This window comes from Chrysochloris asiatica, unplaced genomic scaffold, assembly GCF_000296735.1.
Source record: "Chrysochloris asiatica unplaced genomic scaffold, ChrAsi1.0 scaffold00014, whole genome shotgun sequence".
Lineage (NCBI taxonomy): Eukaryota > Metazoa > Chordata > Mammalia > Afrosoricida > Chrysochloridae > Chrysochloris > Chrysochloris asiatica.
This window is the reverse complement of record NW_006408532.1, coordinates 17,729,503-17,748,036: the sequence shown is the minus strand read 5'-3', so window position 1 is coordinate 17,748,036 and position 18,534 is coordinate 17,729,503. Positions and strand designations below refer to the sequence as shown.

The following is an 18,534-nucleotide window of genomic DNA, read 5'->3' as shown; positions in this document are numbered from 1 at the left end:
AGGGGGCAGGCTTGTAGTATATACCCTTTGGTTGGTTGATGATGCATGGAGAGGATTGTAACCATGGCAATGAAAGGATACATGATAGGATGAATATAAAACTAATGTTCTCCCATGTAAACTACCATATAATTCACAATAAAACATTTTTTAAAAATGAAAAAAAAAAGTAAAATGGGGTGGAATAAAAAAAGATACAGAGACTATCTCAGGGCATCACAGATAGGGAAAGCATTATTTTATGAAACTTTCATTTTAAATACACACACACACACACTTTTGATCTAAAGTGTATTTCTCACTCTGGTTTGTGGTTTAAACAATATGAAATGTATTGGTCTAGTGAGTAAATACTTACCTTTATACTATCTCTCAACTTTGCTTCCTTTTAAACCCCAAGTATGTAAAGTCCAAGTAGAATAAATTTAACTATCACTAAATAAAAACTAATAGCAATCTGATTCTAAATGACTCAAAATTATAGCTTGAGTTTTAAAAGTTACTTATGGTGACCTTACCATTGGATGGAAGGTTGATGTTATCCCACAGTTCCATACTCTATTATTCTGTTTTTTAAAATTCATGTTAAAAGAAGTAAAACATGGTAAGATGAATCCCCCTTCTATCAGACAGAACACACAATGAAATGGACTGGATAGAACTCACAACACAAAATAATGTAAACACAAGGTGTTATTTATTTTTCTGAAGCACAAAGGATCTCACTCAGCACAGAAACAATAAACAAATCGATACAAATATTGAGAAAACATTTCCCCATGAGTACATACGTATACATTCTTAAGAGCAGCAATCGGGAGTTTAAGAACAATTTCAGGTGAGTTTCTCTAAAGGATGCTTTCTGACAGGCTCATGAACAGGAAATGGACAGGTATTTAACTACCACAGAGCAAAATTGCTAAGAATAGCATCCTCCCAAGTGCACCCCAAGTTACTTGACTGGTAAAGCCATCTTGGAAGAGTTTTCAATGTAATCATTCCTCTGTTCAGCTCTCACATTTCATTCATCTTAAGATTGTACCCACAAACTGACCCCATAACTCTTTCTCTTTCACACTCAGGCTTGTGGGAGGGCAAGGGAGTTAGACTGGGCATGCAAACAACTATACTGACCAATATTAGGATTACCTAGATAGTCTGTCTAATCGTGAAAGTACTTCTTTCTACGTTTTTCCTTAAGACACATCAAGAAGTATGAAGAGCCCAAAATCATACCTACAGCGGTGTGAGCAGATTTGAAATTGTAAGTATCTCTTTTAAATCTTCATTAAAAAAACAAAAAACAAAATTCAAAAGTTATAACAATCCACTCAATTTTAAAATTATTTCAAGGCCTGTTGGTGCAGTAGGCTCAGTGCTGGGTTGCCAACTGAAAGGTCAGTGGTTTGAATCCACTAGTCGGCTCTGGAGGAGAAAGGCAAGGCAGTCTACTTTTGCTCAGAAACTCTATGGGGGCAGTTCTACTCCATTCTAGAGGATTGTTATAAATCAGAATTGACTTGATGGCCATGGTTTTTAAGTCCATTGGGCATTTAGCTTACCTTTTAATAACTCAGAGCACTTTTTTAAAAGCATGATTCCAACAACATAATCAACCTAAAAAAATGGACAACAATGAAAAGATTCCCAATAGGCTGCCAGTTAACCAATCAGTTGGGAAAGTCATTCCAACTCTTAGCAACCCTGCGTGTGTCGGAGTAGAACTGAGAACCATAGGATTTTTCATGGGCTGATTCTTCAGAAGTAGATCACCAGGCCTTTCTTCCTACCTAAGTGCTTCTAATTGAACTTGAATCTCCAAACTTTTGGATATCCACTAAGCATGTGAATCATTTGCACCACCCAGAGATTCCCCAGTAGGAGAAGCACAAGGTAAAATTGATACAACATGCTTTCTAGCTTAAAGCTTTTCAACAACCTGGTTCTAAGTGAAAAAATTCAAAATAGGAAAGGTTTGTAGGGAGAAAATATTCAAAACGCATTGATGGTAATGATTGTATAGTTGTAAGCACAGTTGCCTTTCAAAATACATTGCTGTATTTCCGCTCTAAGATCTCAGCTGCAGCTGCCAACAAGGATATATTCAAGGTTCATTTCAGTATCAGTTAAGCACCATAGGGAGTGTTTTCCTACCACTTTCCTTCCTTTAACTTGTAGAATTCTCACTGAAATAAAAAGGAGATCCAATGGGGTTCATTGCTCATGAGCTTTAACTTAGAAAGACCTCCTCCTGTGTCAAAATAGCCTTGTAGCTTCTGAAACCACTGGCAATTAAATTATAGAAAATGCTAGGGCAGAAATAAGGAAGATGAGTCTCTTCAGTCTCAATTTTTGATTACTAGGACAATCTCTCATATTTTATTTCCCATGTTTCAGTCTCTTTGGAACACTCACCTTAACTGTTTGCTGTTGTATTCTGGTTACAAAAAAAAAAAATTGTTTTTGTAAATTTATGACCATCACTATTATTGAATATGTTGGTTTTTACCTCTCAGAGAGCATTCCATTAAAAAAAAATTACCATGAAATGGGTGTGGAGTGAGGGGGCTGATCAGCTTTAATTCTTTCTTTCCTGTCAGAAAGCAAAGTATTCAAGAATAAAGTGACAAGTAGGATTGGCTTGGGATACTGCTTCTTGACAATTCAGAAAGTCAGCCTACATTAGCGAAGGCAACACTTCAAAGTGCGAAACATCTGGCCACAAGTATGGCTAATGCCTGTAATAGTGCACAGAGTTTATGCAACATTCAGAAACACTGCACTTGGAAGATTAAAATACATACGTCATAAGGATGCAGGGGGAGCAAAGTACATGTAAACAAGTCAACACATTCTAGTCTTACTAGAAATGGAAGCAGTCTGAACACACTATCAAGGAAAATCTAACACTTGGCAGATTGACTGTAAATGGCCAGTCTTCCTGTTTCTGATGCCATACATTTATATTTATTTACTGCATGTGGATCCTCAATCTAAATGAAAACTAATGTTCAACATCAAAATGTCTACACTTTAAAGGAATGTTAAGAGTAAGATCTTGAAACAGTTGGAAACAGTTACTGCCTATGAGTGGATCTTGTCCATCTTATCTAAATTCCTGAACCTACTCCCTTGGGAGTAACCAAGTTCCTTTGGCAGGAGTTAGAAGGTATAGCAGTTAGCAGGAGTCCACACACTAGAGAAGTCAGGAGAAATTTGTCAATGCATCTGTGACATGGATCAGGAATGAAAAACACTGGAAAGAAGAGACTGAAATCGGGCTCTGTAATTTAATAAAAAACACAACCAAAAAATATCTTCCATCTTTAGGTTTAGTGTATCAAATCAACTCTAAAAGTGTTTTTGTTGTTGTCTACCAGGAAAAAGAAAAACACCTAGGTGAATTACTGTTGAGTGAACATGATTATATGAAAATAAAATGTGTAGTATAATAGCTCTGTAAATATAGAGTTAGCCATATTACATAAAGTTCTTTACCATAAGGTAATAATATGAAATCTCACCTAAGCCCAAGGAACAAGAATGATATAGTTAAAAACAAAAAACAAAAACAAAAAACTATTCCTTTTCCTTGTTGGGGTATAGCATTCAGAATTATAAAAGAAACGTATGGAATTTAAATTACATATTCATATCAACACTTTTTAAGGATTTATTACAAGGTCATAATTTGATTTTAATTTTAGGTAATGGGAAAGCACACTATATTAATTAGGAAGTATAAAAATGTTCTTTGCAAAAAAAAAAATGTTCTTTGCTTTGTTTAATGTTCTGAAATATCTACTACAAGTTAGGTTCTATTAACATACACAAGACATGGGGCATGCACTTTTCGTTATTGTTATTCTAAATTTCCAATGTCCTGAAAAGTGTTAAGTAATTAAACAGACAACTGGATAAAATAGGGGAATAAAGCGTTTTCAATAGGGAAGGCTTACTGATTTTAATACTATTTCTTTAGTAGGATTTGTCCTTCATTAAAAAATTCCAACAGATTGATGGTCAGTGTATGAAATGTCCAGTGACTAAAGGATAACACTTGGGTAGAATGGGTCATTGAAATGAAACCTCTCCCTTTAGTATTGGTTAGTGAACGTCCAAAACTACTTCAATTTAAGAAGACTCCAGTTTACACAACAATGGAATATGTATTTGACCTCTCTTCTAATAAAACAGAAGCAATAACATCACACAGCTATAAATCAAGGTGATTTTAAAGTACACAGAAGTACAACTATTTATGCCATCTAGTTACATGAGTAATATTCCTAAGAAACTTTAAATCCTTAATGCCCACTTCTGTGGAACACTCTCAAGCACAGAACTACATTAAGAAAGCATGTGGCATTCAATTTCTAATATTTCATCCCCAAAGAAGGCAAAACATAACAGTGACACATCTCTGATATGCAAATTCCTTTAAGTGCAAACTTCCAAAACACAAGGTCGGTCTAGAAGCACAGTTTAAATTCAAAAAGTGCTCGTTTTAAATTGGTATGCTCAGAATGTATTGTTCAAACACAACTCTTAAGAGTTTTTGCAAAATTTGTTCATAGTCTTTTACTCTCTCACAAAAAATAATCTCTCTGGTCCTTTCAGATTTCTGATTTTCACATTACTTCAAAATATTTAACCGTATAGGAATTACTTTTAGCTCCACATTTCAAAATATACAATCAATGTTACTTAAATCGCATAAGGACACCACCAGCAAAAACATTCCCTTATATTTGACCTTAAAGTAAATCTGAACTGCTCAGAATGAAGAAATTTTCATGAAATTATGAACTCTCCCAATCAGAGAATTAAGGATTAGTCCAGCTTCCTTCAGAGGATTTGCCAAGCACATACCAAGATACAGAAAGAGATAGTCATCCCAAGAACAAGGTATGATTTTTTGACTTTCTAACTCCGCCTGGGCAGAAGGGAGGCGCAAAATCACTTTTTCCCAGGAGAACATTTGCAGAAGTCTGAGGGTCTTACACAGAACTTGAGAATGGGACCACTTGCTTTCCACCGACATAAACCTCCTCAATATTTCGATCATCTCCTGAAAGAGAAGGTAAGAAATCTTTTATGATATGCTAATAATATGTCAATGATGATGTATATGGCCACAGACTGTGATTTAAAAACAAAAACAGTTCTGAGACAGGAAATATTAAAAGCTATCATTCTTTTCTGTCATATTGTTTATGATCTTGACAGAGTAACGTGATCAATAGAGCATGCTGGGTGGAACTTGAGGGTGAATTCTACACACAAGTAAGGTGGGAATCACATATAGTTGAAAAGACCCTCAATTGTTCTCCAGCTGAAGTAGCTGGTTTGCATTTCTAGCCTCTGTTGTAAAAGGAATACTCTTCTTTAAACTGAGGAGTCCCTGGGTGGCTCATGCAGTTAATGCACAGCTGCTAATGAAAGGTTGGAAGCTGAGTCCACCAAGAGGTGCCCCTACAGTAGGGTTTGTGGATCTACTTTCAAAATATCAGTCACCGAGAACCTCAGTTCTACTCTGAGGTTGCATAAATTGAAGTGGACTTCAGGGCAACTGGTTTTATTTTCTCTTTAAACTCTAGAATCCTACTCATCATGAGGGGAATGGCCTTCAAGACATGAGCGCCACACAAAATCACTAGTATCTCAAGTACACTCAGGGGTCCCAGCTCACTGCACAGAATGGGAGGAAAAGTAGAATCTTTCATACTATTTTACTGTTTTTTGTTTTGTTTTGTTTTTTCTCTCTCTCTTAGGGAGCACAATCGAATGTGAATACGTTCAAAGTCTGTGTGACAAAGACTCCACTGCACAGAAATAAAGAGTGCAGTATGGCAGACTGTGGGGAAGAGAACCAGTATGAGAGAAATGGAAACTCTTTGGTTTTCCATTTCTCAGTGTAAGAGTTCCACGTTCTAGAGAAGCATGCACATTTCAAATAGTTTATATATCAAGCCTTAAATGAGCTTAATAGTGAGGGGTCTTTAAAACATAGTGTATCGAAGCAAATGATCACACATTGGGCTTAAGAGATGGCGCCATATTACAGAGAGAGGGACATCCAAAGAGACAAAAACAGTGTTTAGTTAGCAGACACATGTATCTACCTACCTAAATAGAGGAACTTCTGGATAACAGCCTAAAATGGAAAATAAAGGTTATAATGAGAACGTATCCTTTGTGCATTTAGAAAAGCAAATTCATACTCAATAGGGTTGGCAAAGCTAAGAAATATATTTTTTTTCTATCACAAATTAATTATTACATTAATTACTAAGCAATGGTCTCTAGCTTTAAATAATTGTTGTTGTTGGTGGTGGTATTAAGTACCATGGAGTCGGTTCTGACTCATAGTGACCCTGCACAGGATTTCCAAGGCTGTAAATCTTTACGGGAGCAGAAAGCTGCTTCATCTTTCTCCTGTGGAATGGCTGGTAGTTTCGAACTGCTGACCTTGAGGTTGGCAGCCCAATTTGTAAGCACTATGCTACCAATTATTAACTACCAACAAATGTTTATCCACTGACTAGAAGTTCTTGATATATAGCTTTGATATCCTCAGAAGAAGGCTTTATATGAATTTTTAAGAAGTTAATATAATAATTCAAACATTTCTATAGGTGTACAATTTAAGAAAAATGATCAGATACATGGAACTGAGTTCTATTCTAAGAAAATCATTCTAATAAAGGACTAGAAGAATAAATAATATGCAAACAACAAATGATACTTAATTTCAAATAATCCAGCATCTCTCTTACAAGAACTTCCATGGTTAAGCACTTACCTGCTAACCAAAAGGTCAGTGGTTCAAACCCACCAGCTACTACGTGGGACAAAGATGTCGCAGTGTACTTCCATGACAACTGGAAACCCTATGGGGTGGCTCTACTTTGTCCTCTATGGTCACTCGGAGTAGGAACCAACTCAATAGCAATATTGTTGTTAAGTGTTGTCATGTCAGTTCTGACTCACAGAGACCCTGTATAGCGTTCTGAGGAGTGGCTGGTGGGGTTGAACCGATGACTTTGGGGTTAGCAGTCCAGTGTTTATCCTATAGCGACATACCAGGAGTTCATCAACAGGAATAGGTTTGTTGTCATTTTTGTTTGTGTGTGTGTGTGTGTGTGTGTGTGTGTGTGCGCGTGCGTGCGCGCGTGTATGATTACATTTACTTTCACCTTCAATTTGATCCTCTGATCCGGTTCCCGAGCCCTACCTGGTAACTAACTTTTACTGGAATTGGCTGGAAGTGAGGAGGGGGACCCAGGCTAACATTTATATAGACAGAAAGTCTGTCTTGTAGTTAACAAAGAGTAAATGGTTAACTTATAAAAGCTCTAGGAGCAGAGCAGTCCTGATCCAGAGAAGAGCTACCCAAGAGTCATGCTGAGGAAGACCTTTCCCAACGCTTGATCTCATTTTAAGTTATCCTGAGGGAAGGAAGAAGAGATCTGCTCTCATCTTCCATCTTCTCAGGCCCCATCCTTGAGCTGTCTCAACAACTTCCTTATGTTTACCTTGAATTCTTTCCCAAATCGTATCCTGTTACTTCTGTGTTGCTACCCTAATAAATCACAAACTGTGAGTTCTTGCCAGTCTGTGACTGCTGCGGTGTATTACTGAACTTAGCAGAGATATAAGAAGTAAAATAATGGAAAAGTGGGACGGTGGAACTCTACTTGACCTCAACCTCATGGGAACCAATTCTCTGCTGACTCTGGTTCATGACATTGTTCTTACATTAATTAATCAATTTGTAAATAGTAATATTACTCTTTTTAAAAAACAGAAACCCAATATCAGATAAAGAGTTATTATTAAAGTAAGAACTATTTTATTTCATGCATTTGTTGTTGCAGTGTGTTACTGAATCAGTTCCAACTCATAGCAACCCTGTTTAGGATTTCCAAGACTTTGAACTGCCAACTTTGTAATTAGCAGTCCAGTGTTTACCCTACAGCGCCACACCAGGGTTCATTTTGTACATAGCAAAACAATTTATAACAAGATAAACAAGGTAATGAAACTCATTTTCTTATAAAACCAAGAAAATCAATGAAGCAGACTGGTTAAGAGTCCAGCCTTTGGTAGTGAGAAGGTCAAAGGTTTGAATTGAAACTCTTCCAATTAATTACTAGCCCTGAGTCCTTACATAAATCACTTCACTGCTTTTAAGCCTCACCATCCTGAAGGATAATCGCAGGCCTGCAAGGTCAGTTTGAACCACAAGGTAGATGGCTCAAACTCACCAGTCACTCCCTGGAAACCCTATACTGGGTTGTTATGAGTTGAAACCAACTAGATGGCACTTATCATGAACAACAATAACCCCTATGAATAGGAACCCTGATAGCATAGTGGTTTACAAGTTGGGTTGCTAACTGCCAGGTCAGTAGTTCTAATCTACCAATTGCTCCATGGGAGAAAGAGAAGGTTTTCTGCTCCTGTAAAGATTTATAGGCTTCCTATGAGTTGGAACCAACTAGGTGGCACACAATCACCACTACCACCTCTGGTGTGGTGTTATAGGGTAAGCACTGGACTGCAAAAAAGGTTGGCAGTTCAAATGCGCCAGTCATTCCTCAGAAACCCTATAGAGGGTTGCTATGAATTGGAATTGACTTGACAGAACTTTGTAACAACAACCCCTCTAAGTAAAATAAAAATATTAACACTTTACCCACTAGAGTTGTTCTGATGATTAAAAGAAAGGATGTATAAAAGTGCTTGATCCATGCTTACCTAGCTCATAACAAATGTTTTATAAGTGCTAGATATAGTATGGCTGCTTGAAGACAAAATAAATTCAAAATACGAATATTTTGTTAATATTATTATTCTGAATATTACTGTCACAAAGTTGTAATAATACCTCAAACACCTAATTTGCCTTCTAAGATTCTCCTTATTTCCATTAAAATGTTTCAGCTTCTTCTTTTTTTTTTTTTCCCCCCCTACAGGGAAGCTATTATGACTACTTAATGTGATAAATGCCTTTTGACTTTTGATAAATGTTCTTTTGCTTACCTCTGAAATATCACCAGCAAAATCACCATAAAACAGGTCAATGGGAGAGTCTGATGCTTTGGGGTTGATCAGCAGTGCATCAAATTCCTTGCCCACTTCAAAGTTTCCAATCTCACTATCCAGTCCCAGGGCTACAAAGTGGAACAAGATAAGAAACAGTATTTAGAACCATCAGACCGTGCAAATATCATGCTTTGCAAGGGACACAGCCGGCCAGCATAACACTAGGGAAGAAAAAAAAAAAAAAAGTATCTTAATAATGAAGCAGGAAAGCTCTCTCATTCTAGTTGGTTATAAAACTTGTACTTATAAAAGCAGAGCACACACAGGAAAAGCAAAATTTGACAATAAAAACAGCTTTGTTCATTATAATGATCAGAATTCTCTATGTCAGTATGCTTTCTACCCTCTCTTCTCTAAGATTTTCCTTCATCTCTTTACAAAACAGGATGACTGACTTGATAGAAACCCCTTTGTTTTGTTTTTCCCTCCTATTCTCCACACAACACTCCCAACTCCTTTACTGCCTTTTTTGGTCTTATTGTTCTAACAAGATCCGTTTTCATGGCAGTGAAATGAACCTCAAATAAATAATAATTCTCCTTTTGTGTTATCTTCCAATGCCAACATATTTGTCATAAATTCCTTGGTTTAAATAAATCCTTTTAATAGAAAAAAAAAAACTTTTCAGTGTGAATAGATTTCACATTTTAGGAATCACAACGCTTTGAAAGTACTGGGAGTCTCTGTAACCTCGAAGGTTTTCTGATCACCAGCAAAGAATGGTTTTCTGAAATAGGGCATGGGTCACTAATGCCTATTGATCCTGTCCATCTAATAGCCAGCCAGAATTCATGCTCTGTGAATATTGAACACTAGGTAAGAACCACTCATTTTATGATTTCATTTCCAAAAATAGGGTACTGGACTTTCCTGGTCAATGAGGGTATTGGATCCAAAGCTCCTTGGAGCCTGTAATGTGACTAAGGTATACACTCAGGTAACAAGTGGAAGCATACTTGAAAGGAAGGTTAATCAGAGTGCAACATTACTGATTTCAAGTTTTGCATGCTTGTTGTATTCTATTACTCTCAGAATACAGTTGTGAAACAACACTGGATTACAGATTCCCATGACATAACATGCAATACTTTGTATTTCTGAGTCTGAATATCCAGAAATCTTTTGCCAATTCTCTGAGCACTAACTTAGAATCCTTACTTACTTGTAAAAGATCATTTAAAGGGCCAGTCTTTTATTCTCAGGAAAATTAAAAAGAAAAAGGCTTTTTGTTTTGTTTTTAGGTAAAGAACTTTCCATAGCAAGACAGAAGTGTGAAAGTTAGTGAGAAGTATCAAAAGCAGGTAGGTAACTTCTACTAACTGTGTGGGGTGGGAATGACTGTAATAGAAAATCACTGGAAATTCTATTCTCCTTCATTGATTACACTCTACTTTTTGGCACTGACAAAGAAGCAAGGCAAATGTGGTTTTTCAATGACTGTATTCAAGATATAACTGTTTTAATGTCCAATAGGCCAGATACATTTGTTGTTGGTGGTGGTTATATGCCGTAGAGTTGGTTCTGACTCATAGTGACCCTGTACAGTGTTTCCGAGGCTATAAATCTTTACAGGAGCAGAAAGCGTCATCTTTCTCCTGTGGAGCAGCTGGTAATTTTGAACTGCTGACCTTGCAATTTGCAGCCCGATTCGTAAACACTATGCTACTAGAGCTACTTAGATACATTTGTTAGGATCCAGGTAATTTTGGTGATATAAACTAATTGAGCCACACATTAGAACTGAAGAGTTTAAGCATGAACATATATGTTTAGATACTTGACACATTACTTTCAGTGACATTGTAAAGTGATGTAAATTGAGATGGTTGGACATGGGCTCAATTGGTAAGCAACTCGAATGCATTGCAGGAAATGCTGTTTTAACACTTTCTGGAGTGATTGTTGGCTCTAAGAAGGTGTTTTATGTGCATCTAGATTTTTCTTGAGAGTAGATATAGCAGAGCCGGGAAAATGACACACTTTAAAACAGGGTCCACTGATCTCATTGTACTCAAATTGTAGTAGAGATATAAGTTAAGGGGAAGACATTCCTAACAGTACCCAGTGGTTAAAAGCACATAGCAAGGTAGAAATGATATAGTAGGCACCCATGCTGACTTGCTCAGAAACAGGGTCCTGATGAAGCAATTCACTGAGAGCCTAGAATAAAAAAAGCACTGTTTAAGTATAGCTTGTTTGCACCATGAAAATAAGATGGTAAAACAACTACAGTTGCCCGTTGAATGTACTGATTTGAACTGTGTGGGCCCACTTAAATGTGGTAGTGGTGGTGGTGGTGGTGGTTATGTGCCATGGAGTTGGTTCCGACTTACAGTGACCCTGTCTGTATAAGGTTTCTGAGGCTGTAAATCTTTACGGGAGCAGAAAGCCTCACCTCTCTCCCATGGAACGGCTGGTAGTGTCCAACTGCTAACCACTTAAATGTAGGTTTTCTTTTTTTAATGCCATGTGACATTACTCATCTCTGTGTGAGCAGTGCACCTGTGCAGCAAATCGTGTATTGCAGTAAAAAGTGAACTCTCACGGTGCTCACATATTTGTCGTTGTGTTCACTGCAATACCATAAACTTTGAATCACACCACGGGACCCATATGAAGTGTCACTAGTGATGTTGGAAGTGCCCCCAAGAAACACAGAAAATCATGACATCATAAGAAAAAGTTTAGTTGTTTTATCTGTACCATAGATTGAGGTCTGCAGCTACAGTTACCCACCACAGCAAATAAAATCAATCACAAGATAGACTGGCACGATGGTAGTAGCAATGGGCTCAAATGTAGCAACGACTGTGAAGTTGGTGCAGGCCTGGGCAGTGTTTCATTCTGTTGTACATCGGGTCACTGTGAGTTAGTACCAACTTGATTGCACCTAACAACAGTTGCTACTGTTAAGTGCCGTTGAGTCCGTTCCGACCCATAGTGACCCTGTACAGGGTTTCCAAGGAGCAGCTGGTGAGCTTGTACCACTGACCTTGCAGTTCAAATGACCTTGCAGTCTGGCGCATTAGCCCACAGGACCACACCAGGTCTCCAACAACAACAGTAGCGATGGCTATTATTATTACTACTGTTTGGACCAGCAGAAAGCATGTGATGAAATCTAACACAGGCAAAGTTAACTCTATGATGACTGGCTATGAGCAGCCAATCAATTGAAAAAAATGTTTCCTTGGTGATGTGGCCTGCTCCCAATATAATGGACATGCAGGAAAAGCTTGCTCTTCCTCTTCTGCTGGGGATCTGGGACTTACAACAGCAAGCCATTTCCTTGATATAAACTTCTCTTTATGCATATATACATATATATGGTTTACTGATTTTGATTCTCTAAAAGACCTGCCTAAGACTGCATGTTGTTGACTCAAGAGGAAAACTGATTATTTTAAGGTATTTGCATGTAATAAACATAAAAATAAATGCCCATTAAAATTACTATGGAAGTCAGAGAACTTCTGGTAAGCATGATGCCTGCCTCCATTGCATGCCTGAACACAGACATTACTTGCTACATTTTGGGCATGTTACCTGACTATGGGGTGCATGCTGGTATCAATGCATGTACCTTCCTCATGCACCCAAGGGCATAGAATGGCATGGTTAGACCTTATGTAAGACAGAAATAAATTGGTTATTACCTTGGCTTCCTCCAAGAGTGGCTAGTCTGAAGACTTCTTTGAGGGTGAGGCTTTTCTCATTTACCTTATTAATTAAAAGGATATTGGAAACCATTACTGCTCTTCTGATTGCATCAAGCATGGAAGATGAATAACCACCAGCAACATCTATGGAGAATAAGAAAAAGTCAGAACCGTAACATTCTGAGGATACATGGAATATTAGATACACAAAACGGGGTTTTCTTTAATATACTCACAGAAAAAGTATTTTCTATAAACATAGACCAACATTTAAAGGAATTAAAGCCTGCAATTAGAATTGAATGTACATCTATATGAGCTTTCTAGGGTTATAGCAACAAACTTGGTGGCTCCAAACAACAGAAGTTTATTTCTTCACAGCTCTGGAGGCTACAAATACAAAGGTGACAACAAGACTACACCGTTTACAAAGCTCTTAGGGACAATCCTTCCTTGCTTTTTCTAGCTCCTGTGGCTCACAGTGTTTCTTGATTTGGGGCAGCATCACTCCAATCTCTGCCTCTGTCTTTACATGATCATATTCCCTGTGTGTCTCGATGTGTCTCTCCTTTTCTGTCTCTTAGGGCACTCACCACTGGATTTATGCCTCCTCATGTTCAGAATGAGCTCATTTCAAGGTCCTTACTTCAAATACATAAGCAAAGACCTTGATTCCTAATGAGATCACATTCTGAAATTCTGGGTAGACGTATCTTTTGGGGGCCAAAGCTCAACCCATTACAATATCCAAATGGTTAAATAGAGTTAGTAGACTACACTCTTATTTCTGAATATTCCCTGGCAGAACTCTCATGGAAACTGTTCAAATATGATTGCAGAGTTACAAAGATCATTTAGATAACATAATATTTGATTCATTAGTAGCTCATTGCTCCATATACTGAGACGGCAACTTATGGGAAAGTAAAAAGACACTTCTTTATGGAAATTTTTCAGGAACAGCTTTTAGAAGGTACTTTTATATTCTTGAAGATCAGTGCAGTAAGTGAGCAGTACTGATGTGCATAGCTTTATAAGCTGGTTGGTATCAGAACACGAGGAGTGAGATTTTGGGTGATTTAAATAACATCCCTAATCATACTTAAAATTAAATATTACTTTTGACAGTAACAATGTAAAAGGTATTAAATGAGTTTGTATAAATAAATGGCACATAAAAGTTAGCATGTTTTTTTTATAAAAAAAGTATATCCATCGCTAATAAAATACACTTTATATTTCAAAGGATCCTTTTGTCTTTCCTAGGTAGACACTGATAATGGCTAGCAACTAAGTGAATTGCAAAGATCAAAAGTAATAGCTTTTTTAGTAGTAATTCTAGGTTACAGCTCAATTTTATGTTCAATTATCTTACATGTCCTTTGATACACTTTTATGGTTTGGCTTTTTTTTAGATTACGTATATTTTTTAACCAGAACACTGTTACCAGAGGATTATCTAGTTCCCTGAAGAATTTTATTACTTCTACTTAAGTTTTGTTGTTGTTGCTAAGTGTTGTCAAGTTGGTTCCAACTCACAGCAACTCTGGATATGGTTTCCAAGGAGCCACTATGGGTTTGAATTGCTGACCTTGTGGTTAGCAGCTCAGTGCGCATCCTACTCTGCCACACCAGGCAGTAAAGCTGGTCCCTGGCTCATGGCAATCCCATACATAATGGAACAAGACACTGTCTGGTCCTATGCCAACCCCATGATTGGGTGCAGATTTGACTGTTGTGATCCACCGGGTTTTCAGTGATTGAGTTTTGGAAGTAGATCCTCAGGCCTTTCATCCTATTCTGCCTTAAATGTGGAAGCTCTGCAGAAACCGGTTCAGTATCATAACAACAATGCCAGCCTCCCATTAGAGACAGGAGATACATTGGCCAGAAACTGAACCTGGGTCTCCCCCGCATGGAAGGTAAGAATTCTACTACTGACCCACCCCCAACTCTCTATTAAATCTTATTTAACATAACATCAAAGCAAGGAAAACAAATAAGGTTTAGGTTTAATGTATAATAAGCTTTAAAATATGTTGTCTGGTACTTTTTTCTTTATTGCTAGAGTAAATAAAATGTTAGGTTATGATGGCAAATAATATCAATATATGGTATGGAAACACATAAAAGCTAAGTGTATATTTATGGATAAATACTGGAAGGGAACAAAGAAAACAAAAGCAATACAGTTAGGATGCTATCATTATGGAAAATTTAAATGTTTGCATTTATTTAAAATTCATAGAAAGGAGTGTTTTCCTCAGTACCCTATCAAAATTATCCATCAGGAAATGCCTCTATGAAGTTTATTAATAATATTTTTAGAGATGCTTTATTATGCTGTTGAGTGCTGGTGTGATGCTGGGGGATAAAATACTAGACTGCAAGGCGGATTTAACCCACAAGATTGGCGGTTCAAACACACCAGCTGCTCCTTGGAAACCTTACACAGGGCTGCTGTGAGTCGGAACGGACTCAACCGTACTAAAAACAACATCATATTCTTCTAGCTGCCTATGTTGTATAATGAAATAAATGCCAAAAGTTCAATGTAATGGTCAAAGAACAAACCTTGGGTAACACAACTAAGGTTATTAACTGTTGTTAAGTGCCGTTGAGTCGGTGCCAACCCACAGTGACCCTGTATAGGCTTTCTGAGAGCAGCCGGTGAGCCTGAACTATCAATCTTGCAGTTCAAATGACTCTGTAGTCTGGTGCATTAACCCACAGCGCCACACTAGATAGTCAGGACTATTTGTATGAGTCGTGGGGTGGCGCATAGGATAAGCACCAGACCGCAAGGTCGGTATGAACCACAAGGTCATCAGTTCAGACTCACCAGCAGCTCATTGAAAACCCTATGAGTTGCTATAAGTCGGAGCTGACTCAAGAGCACACAACAACAACTGGGAGTAATGGAGTCCTGGTACATTGCTGTAGGATAAGCACTGGACTGCTAACCACAAAATTAGCAGTTCAAACCACACAATAACAGAGGTACTGGTGGTGCAGTGGTAAAACTCTTAGATGTTAACCCAAATTAGTGATTTGAATCTAGCAGGTGCTCCCTGGGAAAAATATGTGGCCCTCTGCTTCTATAAAGATTGTTGTTGTTGTTAAATGCCATTGAGTTGGTTCCAACTCATAACAAGCCAGTAATAGGGTTTCTGAGGACTGTCTGGTGGTATAAACTACCTTGCAGTTTATACCAACCTTGTGGTCAAGTGTTTATCCTACAGCGCCACACCAGGACTCACTTAGAAGGATTGTTGTTCTTGTCATTGTATGTGCCATGGAGTCAGTTCCGACTCATAGCCACCCTGCACAGCGTCTCTGAGGCTGTAAATCTTTAGCAGAAAGCTTCATCTTTGTCCCGCGGAACAGCTGGTAGTTTTGAACTGCTGACCTTGTGGCTCGCAGCCTGATAGCTTGATACGTAACCACTACGCTACCAGAGCTCCTTAGAAAGATGAGAGTCCTGGAAACCGTGTGTGGCAGCTCTACTCTGTCTGACAGGATCTCTATCAGTTAGAATCTACTCAATGGTAATGGGCTTGACTTTTTTTTGTTTCCTTGTTTGCTTTTTAAGAGGCAGTGTGTTGAGCTGGAAAGGGAGATAATGAACTTCAACATTTTATAGACCAAATTTTAATTCCATCACTCATCTGTCAGTTTGTGGTACTGTAGTGGCTTGTGTGTTGCTGTGATTCTGGAAGCTATGCCACCAGTATTTTAAATATCAGCAGGGTCAACCATGGTGGACAGGTTTAAGATGAGCTTCCAGATGAAGACAGACTAGAAAGAAGGAGAAATGGACTACTTCTGAATATTTGGTTACTAAAAATATTTGGTTACCTTATGAATCACAGTGGAACACTGTCAGATAGCACCAGAATAAGAGGAAGAGCACCAGAATATTGTCAGACAAAGCGCCAGAAGATGAGACCTCCAAGATGGAAGGCACTCAAAATGTGATTAGGGAAGAAGTGCCTCCTCAGAGCAGACTTGACCATGATGGTGTAAATGGAGTAAAGTCTTTGGGACCTTTATTTGTTGATGGGGCACAACTCAAAATAAAGAGAAATAGCCATAAACATCCATTAATAATTGGGACATGGAATGTACAAATTATGAATCTAGGAAAACTGGAAATCCTCAAAAATGAAATGGAACACATAAACATTGATATACTAAGCATTAGTGAGTTGAAATGGATGGGTACTGGTCATTTTGAATCTGACAATCACAAATTGACGAGGAATGGCATCTCATTCATCATCAAAAGGAGTATATCAAGATCTATCTTGAAGTACAACACTGTCTGTGATAAAACAATATCCATACAACTACAAGGAAGACCAACTCATTGGCACTTAACGACAAGAACAAACAAGGAAGACCAGTTAGTACCACTATTATTCAAATTTATGTACCAATCACTAAAGCCAGTGATGATGAAATTGAAGAATTCTATCAACTTCTTCAGTCTGAAATTAATCAAACATACAATCAAGATGTATTGATAGTGACTGGTGATTGGAATGCAAAGGTTGGAAGCAAACAGGAAGGATCAGTAGTTGGAAAATATTGCCTTGGTAATAGAAATGATGCTGGAGATCACATGATAGAATTTTGAAAGACCAATGACTTTATTGCAAATACCTTTTTTAAACAACATAAAAGATGACTATAAACATGGACCTCACCAGAAGGAATACACAGAAATCAAATTGACTACATCTGTGGAAAGATATAGTGGAAAAGCTCCATATCATCAGTCAAAACAAGGCCAGGAGCAGACTGTGGATTTACTCATATGCAAATTCAGGCTGAAGCTGAAGAAAATTAAAACAAGTCCACGAGAGCCAAAATATGACCTTGAACATATCCCATTTGAATTTAGCAATCTAAATAACAAATTTGATGCATTAGACACTGCTGACCAAATACCAAAACAACTGTGGGATGACATTAAGAAGATCACACAAGAAGAAAGCCAAAGATCAGTAAGAAGACAAGAAAGAAGGAAAAGACCAAAATGGATGTCAAAAAAGACTCTGATGAAACTTGCTCTCCAGCGTAGAGATGAGAAAGCAAATGGAAGAAACGAGGAGGTAAAAGAGCTAAATAAAAAATATCATAGAGCAGCTCAAGGAGATGAAGACAAATATTATAACAAAATGTGCAAAGAACTGGAGTTAGAAAACCAAAAGGGAAAAACACGCTTGGCATTTCTCAACCTGAGGGAACTGAAGGAAAAAACACAAACCTCAACTTGAAATACTGAAGGACTCTATGGGCAAAATGGAGTCCTGGTGTGGCGCTGTTGGTTAATGCATCAGACTGCAAAGCCATTTGAACTGCAAGGTTGGAGGTTCAAGCTCACCAGCTGCTGCTCGGAAACCCTATACAGGGTCGTTATGGGTCAGAACCAACTCGACAGCACTTTACAAAAAAAAAAAGAGTAAACTATTGAATGTTACAGAAAACATCAAAAGAAGATGGAAGGAACACACAGAGTCACTGTATCACAAAAGAAATGGTTGATGTTCAACCATTTATGGGTAGCACATGATCAAGAGCCAATGATACTGAAAGAAGAAGTCCAAGGTGCATTGAAGGCATTGGCAAAGCACAAACCTCTAGGAATTGATGGAATACAAATTGAAATCTTTGAACATACTGATGCAGCATTGTAGGCATTCACTTATCTGTGCCAATAAATTTAGAAAACAACTACCTGACCAACTTACTTGAAAAG

The 18,534-nt window shown here is 37.8% G+C and overlaps 1 protein-coding gene across 1 annotated transcript in view; it reads right to left on the bottom strand.

Annotated features, from left to right (window-relative positions):
• Positions 1–4,420: 4,420 nt before the first annotated feature.
• GDA (guanine deaminase) overlaps positions 4,421–18,534 on the bottom strand; it is a 110,333-nt gene continuing 96,219 nt past the window's right edge. The window contains exons 11-14 of the mRNA XM_006834918.1: positions 12,768–12,914; positions 9,049–9,179; positions 6,130–6,157; positions 4,421–5,071 (exon numbers count right to left, since the gene is read on the bottom strand). Of these exons, the coding sequence (XP_006834981.1) occupies positions 5,001–5,071; positions 6,130–6,157; positions 9,049–9,179; positions 12,768–12,914 (377 nt within the window). The 3' untranslated portion in view covers positions 4,421–5,000. The remainder of the gene's footprint in view (positions 5,072–6,129; positions 6,158–9,048; positions 9,180–12,767; positions 12,915–18,534) is intronic.